This window comes from Lingula anatina, chromosome 8, assembly GCF_051362555.1.
Source record: "Lingula anatina isolate TDL-2025a chromosome 8, LinAna3.0, whole genome shotgun sequence".
In the NCBI taxonomy this organism is placed as follows: domain Eukaryota; kingdom Metazoa; phylum Brachiopoda; class Lingulata; order Lingulida; family Lingulidae; genus Lingula; species Lingula anatina.
The window spans coordinates 20216464-20223845 of record NC_141774.1 but is presented as its reverse complement, the minus strand read 5'-3'; the positions used below and the strand labels follow the sequence as shown (position 1 = coordinate 20223845).

General features: G+C 41.6%; 1 protein-coding gene across 1 annotated transcript; it reads right to left on the bottom strand.

Moving 5' to 3' along the window:
- Positions 1 to 369: 369 nt before the first annotated feature.
- On the bottom strand, positions 370 to 6473 carry LOC147760545 (uncharacterized). Its single transcript, XM_087018713.1, has 2 exons — positions 6004 to 6473; positions 370 to 3453 (listed from the first exon to the last, which is right to left on the bottom strand). Exon 2 carries the CDS (start codon positions 3185 to 3187, stop codon positions 2126 to 2128), a length of 1062 nt encoding a protein of 353 aa, XP_086874839.1. The 5' UTR covers positions 3188 to 3453; positions 6004 to 6473; the 3' UTR covers positions 370 to 2125.
- Positions 6474 to 7382: the final 909 nt, after the last annotated feature.

Genomic DNA, 7382 nt, shown 5'->3' with positions numbered 1-7382 from the left:
CCACGGGGATAGCTCGATCTAAAATCTATGGGAATGCGCCCATACACTGTACCTTGTAGCATTAGTTTAAATCGATGCCATTGTGACATTTGGTAAGACAGGTTAGTGTGACATTAGCATAGGGCGTATTGAGATTCACAGATCGTACAAATTGGGTCAGTCCAACTCTGCAGGTATCCTGGCTAAAGTGCAATCAGTGCAATCAGCTTGTCTGAGCAGCTAGGACGGTGATTAACTAACGTGTGCTAATCAAACTGAATACGGTCTTAGAAAAAGGCCAAGATGACAGAGCTTAGAAAGAGGACAGAATACCACTTGTTTCTCAACACGGTCAATAAAATAAAACGAAAGGCAAAGTTCTGGTTTACACCTTGAGTTTATTTAAGTACATTTTACGTCAGCATGCACATTGGACGGATTGCAAGTACCGTTACGACAAACATGAAACTCATACGAACTATTTAATCAAATACCTACACAGTATAATACAATTACGAAGTTTTAAATGAACCTAACGTTCAGCATTAACAATATGTATCTATATTTTTGCAATTCAAGAATATAAAAAATGTTTTAACGACTACGTAATAACTTTATGTGACGTCAAAATGACGTCAGTGTGACGTCAGTATCACTTCAATACAGTCAACTAGGGTCTTCAGCAGACGGATTTCCAAAAGTGAGATAACGAGTATATTCCACAAAGATTCAAAGCGCAAAGATTCAATTGGTCACCTCACTTATATTGAAAAAAGGGAAAAAATATAGAAATTGGACGGCTTGAATGTTGAAATGTACAAAAATTACGGCATATACGACATTAAACAAGGAGATACTTGGATGTACTAAGTCTTTTTACGTGGAAATTCGACAAGCGAGACCAGTCTCGTTTTTGAATATCTAAAAACCGCAAATATTTAAAAAATAAAAATAAAAACTTAAAATGCTTACAGTACAACCATAATAAGTTTTTGATTGAAATGTGTCACCTTGCATCTAAAGCATGAGTACATTATCGTTTTGTAAAGCCTGGATCCCAACTCCACGCACGGTTTTCAGGACGTTCCTCTCTTAAGGTTCCTCTCGTCTGGCTGGGCCGTAGCTAGATCGTAGGGAAGAAATCAGGTAACTGGTGATTGCAATGAGTGCGCAAGAAAAAAGTGCGTGGAAAGTACGTGTGAAGCACAGCCTCCGCATGTCAGAAGTACCTCTGCGCCTGACGGGCTTTCGCACGTGTCCCGCGCGCCCCGTGCATGCAAAGTACAAGCATCGTGCACTACGTGCGTTATGCGTACAGGGAGTACAGGCAACGCAAGGGCAACGCAAGTAGACGTAGGGCAGTCTTGCTGACTTCCTACAGTTGTTGCTCGTCCTTTGCATGGGAATCTTGCGTGTTGAGATGTTTTGGGGAAGGTATAAAAACAGTGCATGTTTAAGGAGATCATTATATCCGCAGCAGTGCTCAAAATGGTGAGCCCAATCATACCTGGCTTGCCCCCTCTCCCCATCCCTTGGTCTTTGCTGTCTTTTTAGGCATTTTTTAAAACTTGACATCAGAAATAATGCTTTTTCGTTCATGCCCCTTCTTTTAAACTCGCGGTCCGTACGCATGGAGCGACCACTTCTGGCTCAACATGCACGAAGCCCGTGAGTTCCACACGGTGGGCGCGCGGAAATGTGGAGTGAGCACGTAGTGAGCAAGATATAAGTACGATTATCGAGCGCCTTAACCACGTGCATCGCACGCACCGTAGCCACCCAGGAGCAGTGGGGTTAAAAGAGGTTCCTCACGTGTCCCGTACGACAGCTGGACAGGTGCCTGTCGTAATTTTTCCATTTTTTGAGAGTTCGTAGACCGCACGCAGCGGCTGTTGATCATGTCGAATTATTTCTACATGCTGTCTACGACCTCCAAAAGTTGCATGATGGGCGTGCTCCTCACGCACGAAATCCCACGTTTTCCCCATTTTTTTGTCCTTAGACTAGACGTAAAATCCCGTACGTTGGGTTGGGACCCCGGCTTTACGTTCCACGAACTCTGGCCCGTGCTTCTATTTTGATATGTCGCGTTTACTTCTTCGTGAGCCCACTTCTACCTAAGCCATCTTATAACAACATTGAGAATTCAGATACGACTTGATACAGTACGCACGCTTGATCTACTGTCGTGAATGTTATTTGGATGTGGATTCGTTTTTGCCAACCTCCCTGGTCTGCAAAACGCACGTCTAATTTCATTTCTGAAAACAGGTGCAGAGGCGACATAGAGGTAAAAGTTAATACAATGGTTTACTTTACTCAGCAAAAATAACGCTTCTCTGACAACGTTATAAATCATCGGTATATCTTCGCCTAATGCATAACCCTGAATCTCCATCGTCGCCAACCAGATGTCAAAACCATATTTGGGCCACGCCAAAATGGTGAAAGAAATGGGCGTGGTCAGGAGCAAAACGTGGGTTTTCTGGGCGAATGACTCCCTTGTTGACCCTGAACTTGCCCTCGCTGCTGGTGTGGCCGTCATCATCTGCCGGCGTCTGGCACTGGAGCGCGACAATTCGAAGATGATGATGGCCGTTAAAACAGCGATCGTCAAACCCAAGATGACGTGGATTGTTATGAACATGTAATCGCCGGCTGTAATGATTAAGCTTATCGTTTCAATCCCAACGTAGCACATAGATAAGTTATAGCAGTTGAAGGCCAAGACGACAAAAGCTGTCACGACGCACGCTACGATGGCCGTCCGCCTTCGGCACAGATATGCAGCTTTCAACGGCCATTTTACAATGATCAGTCTCTCAACCGTCACTGCCGTCACGTAGATCACGGACAGATACACGAGGGTGTCACTCACGACGTACCTTACAGATTCGATCATGCAGACTTGATCAGTTGAAGGGGGGCTCAGGTGAAAGTTCAGGCACTCCCCTGAGAGGTACAATAGCACGAACTCGTCAACTGCCGCCAAGAACAACAGATAGATGAATGTGGACTTCGAACGGAGACGCTCACTGCGGAGGACAACAATAAAGGTTAAGAGGCTCCCCACGAATCCAATGATGGTCAGGACGTAGATCGTGGCACACCAGCAATTTCCTTGGAACACCCAGCAGAGCTCCTGTGGGGACAGGCCTGGGTAGTCGCTGGCGAAGTTGGAGCCCAGGTTAGCGGTTTTGTTCAACATGATGAAACTTGTGTCCTTTGATCGGTCCTTTGAATTCACATGGGATTCATTTGGAACATCAAAGCCGATTACCTCGGTGTTCCTGGAACGGCTCACTCATGCTGGATAGTCTTATATTTAGTAGGCGTGTTCTTACGAGGTTCTACTATTTTATGCAGATTGCCGTTGATACACTTTCCTATCGATGAAGCAACAGCGATGTAGGGACTGGTTCTAAGTAATTGTGGTTTCTGGGATGCTGCGCCTGTCGTTTGACTGTATCTTTCCTGCAATGAGAAGATGAAGTAGTAGGCTTATTTCACAGCAACAGTTTGAGATGTGTGTGTGTGTGTGTGTGTGTGTGTGTGTGTGTGTGCACGCGCGCGAGCGACAGCTATCCCATATTCGAACTTGTTAACTGTCTTCGGTACGGCTTTTAAAGCGTGCAGTATTACTTGCACATTTCTTGCACTATTGTACAAAAATAAATCAATAAATAAAAATCGAATCAATTAATTAATATATAGTAACATCACTTTTTCACATCACTTTACAATAATAATAACATCACTTTTTCACGCCACTGTGTATAATTCTGCCCGATTAAATTCGCAATTACGGCAGTTATTGAAGTAATATTCGCATAGATAAATGTACAGTCTTGACATTTAATATGGAATATTTAAGTTTCAAAGGTATGCCTAGGTAAAAAACTCGTTTAAAAAAAAAAAAAAAAAAAAGCCACATCTCATATAAGATATGTGATTTGGGAAGTGTGTAGTCAGGGGTGTCCCTACCAATTAACTGACTATCAAAGTATCATGTGTGTTGCACTGCTGAATTGTGAAATACTCAGTGATTTAATTGGGTACTGCTTCTTTGGACTGGTCAAAGCTTGGCTTTGGCAAAGCATGGTTCGGTCAAAAAGTTTCCATATGTCGGCAACTACTGCATAGATGAATCTCAAATTTTGCAGGCAAGCGGTCGATTTTGCAGTGCATAAAATGAGTTAAGTGGTGTTTTACATAATTGTCCCTCTGTGCCAGAAAGGTGCACAAAAAGACGGACATTGCCAGACAGATTATTGTGTCAAAAAGAACGGTAGGCTCAGTTTCATAGAGTTATGCCCAGGCTGATGTACCGTACCTACACAGAGATCACACCCAATGTATCGAAATCTTATCACCAGGGTACAGGACTCGCTGTTCTTCTGGATATGCTGCTGCAACTAAGCAAAAACAAACTTGTCCTTTCAGAATGAGGGGCAAATTGCCACCAGAACGCGTTTTTTTCAAGGCCCGTAGCGAAGTCCAAACTGGTTTTGGCAGGTTAGATTACCAGACGACCTCTGAGGAAGACACTGTAAACAGCAAATATTGTCGCCTGTTTCTCTAATAAATTGGGGACCATGACCGTTTCTGGGTAGAACACTGAAACTGCGTCTTTCTTAATTGAGGTCAAAATTATTCTTTTCCGCTCAACTAGTCAAAACAGAGTTTACAGACATCCTGAAGAGGCCCACGACGAAGCGTGTGCCACATCCTAAGTGACTAAGGCCATTGACAGCGTCAGTATTTGGAGTGAATACCACATTGGTGCCACAACACCAATGGTAGTCATCGATGAAAACCTGAACCACATCAAATAAAGGAATAATCTGGGAGTCACTTGACTATCATTTGATAGCGGGCACCTTAGGAACAATTTGAGGCTGCACGTTGAGAATGCGGTTCACACAGAGCACTTTAATCGCAGATAACTTACAGAAACAAGGGAATGAGCAGCTACTTTGGTCATCAAAATCGCCATATTTGAACCATAAAGACAATATGTGAGTAGGTCATTACTCGCCGAATCAACGGCCTACATGATCTACAACAAAACTAAACCGAATTGGACAAGTTTTAACCGATGCCTGGAATGTTATTCCAGATTAAACTCTAAAAACCTCTCCCAAGGAATTTCTTGCGGCTTCAGAGCCCTAGGGGTAACAGCGACCGTTGCTGTGACTAGAAACTAACATTAGGGTCTTTTGTGGAGCGTGTAACTCTTTTACAGATGATAATTTGGAAAATATGGAGATCCAAAATATCGCTTTTAACGGTTGTCGTATGCCTTAGAATAGGCAATGTATTTTTGTTTGCTTTACTGGCGAATTCGATTAATGAACTGTTGTCACAATGACATCATAAGGATTATTAAAAGATATTAAAACGCGACTGTAATCCTTATTTTCGTTTAGCAGTCAGCAAAATAGGAAGAAATTAAACTGGTGAAAATGATTTGGAAAAAAATATTCCGTAATAAGTGCCAAGTCTGTATGTGAAGGAATACATCAAGAGAAAAAGATTTGATAATAATCATTTCCAGTTTGTTTACGAAAAGGGAGGGCAAAAAGAGAGAGAAGATCTGTATCCTCTAAGTAATAAATCTAGAAAAGCGAACATATGAATCAGGTCTGTAATGCACAGATTTTGTGCAAAATTTGCATAATTTTGGCTTTCCCCCCCATTATTTTAATATCATTATACTATAGTACTGGGTAAATATTATCGTCCAGTGTGGAAAGAATTAACTGTAAATGGAGTGATAATAAACAGTTATGCACAATCTGTACAAAACATGTGCATCACTCAAATGTTCTCCTTTGAGTTGTGGAAAGACAAAAAAAAAAAAAAAAAAAAAAAATACAACCGGCGACCATCTACATTTACAAAATGTTCTGAACTTAAAATAACGTTTAAAATCGTAAACGTACCACGGGATTCTGTACTTGAAAGGTGCCAATTTGCATTATTTTGAAACATCAAAATGTGTCTATTTTACCTTATACATACCAGAAAGACGCTTCACTGTCACAAATCTTCTTTTAAATACTACTTTAATGGCTCTTCTAAGTTGCTGTCATGACTGACGACTGCTCGTCTGTTTCGAAAAAATAAATTGTGCTGAATCAAATTAGACAGCGCACACCAAATTCCTCCTTATGTATCCAAGTTATCATAAAGTTAATTCTCTTTCAAATTTCTCCGTGAAGTCGACTACTAGAACCAAAACGCCCAAAGTCGCTTTTATACACTCTCAACTCAACCAGTCCTTCTATGTTCACTGTCAGAATTGGAATACGCGAGTGTTACTCTCACATCCACACGATGAAGTGCTATTCCTGCCACTCATTTATCTGGAAGTGGTTTGGGAATGAATTTAGTACTAAATAATAAACCACCATCTACAATTCTGGAGAGGTTACGTCTACATAAGGATACACGAGATGCTCAGAAGCGGATCCAGGATTATTTGAAAAGGGGGGGGGGGGGGGTCAGCAGATAGCCCCCCCCCCACTCCTTGGCAAAATTTTTGGTATTTAAGAGGGCGAACGTTGCCATTTGGTACGGTTTAGAACTATGATTCAGCTAGTCAAAATTCTAATTTCAAGAAGGCAGCCCTCTAAATCCGCCACTGATGCTTATACATTAAAATGCGGGTTCGTTCTCTGGTGTGCATGGAAACGAAACTTTACTGATTTTCTTTCAGGACAAGTGCATTATGGTACAAATGTATGCATTTAATATGTACGCCAGAGTGTTTATTTCGTCCGTTGGTATTGGAGATGGTATTTAAACAGCTTGATTAAGTCGTATCCTGCAATGACGTCAATGAACGTCAGCTGGCGAGCCCTGTGCTGACTGGTTTGAGCGGTTTTGGATCGATCCCAGGCGTGACAGGAATGGTAGTCCCAGAAATGGAAGTCCGGGATCCAACATGCCAGGTTAGGGTTAGTGTACTGTGTCAGTATATTGGGTCAGTAAACGGGGCTAATGTCACCTGTGCCACTTCTGTCACACCGTGCTTTCTAGTGAGATGCGTTAATAGACTACTTCGGTTTGGGTAATTTTCTCTCCCTTTTCCTTTTCTAGCTGCAAAATTCCCTGTTACTGGGAAGAAATTATTTATTTCATACCGTTACGATCAATATAAAACTCCTACAAACTATTTAATCAAATACCTACATGTACATTGTATATATTATAATAACGAAGTTTTAAGTGAACCTAACGTTCAGCATAAACAATATGTATAGATCTATATTTTTGCAATTCAAGAATACACAAAATGTTATAACGACTATGTTATAACTTTATGTGACGTCAACATGACGTCAGTATCACTTCAATACAGTCAACTAGGGTCTTCAACAGACAGATTTCCAAAAGTG

What these genes read in the sequence shown, in the direction of transcription:
- LOC147760545 (XM_087018713.1), bottom strand. Translation starts at nt 3,187, where the DNA reads ATGTTGAACAAAACCGCTAACCTGGGCTCCAACTTCGCCAGCGACTAC.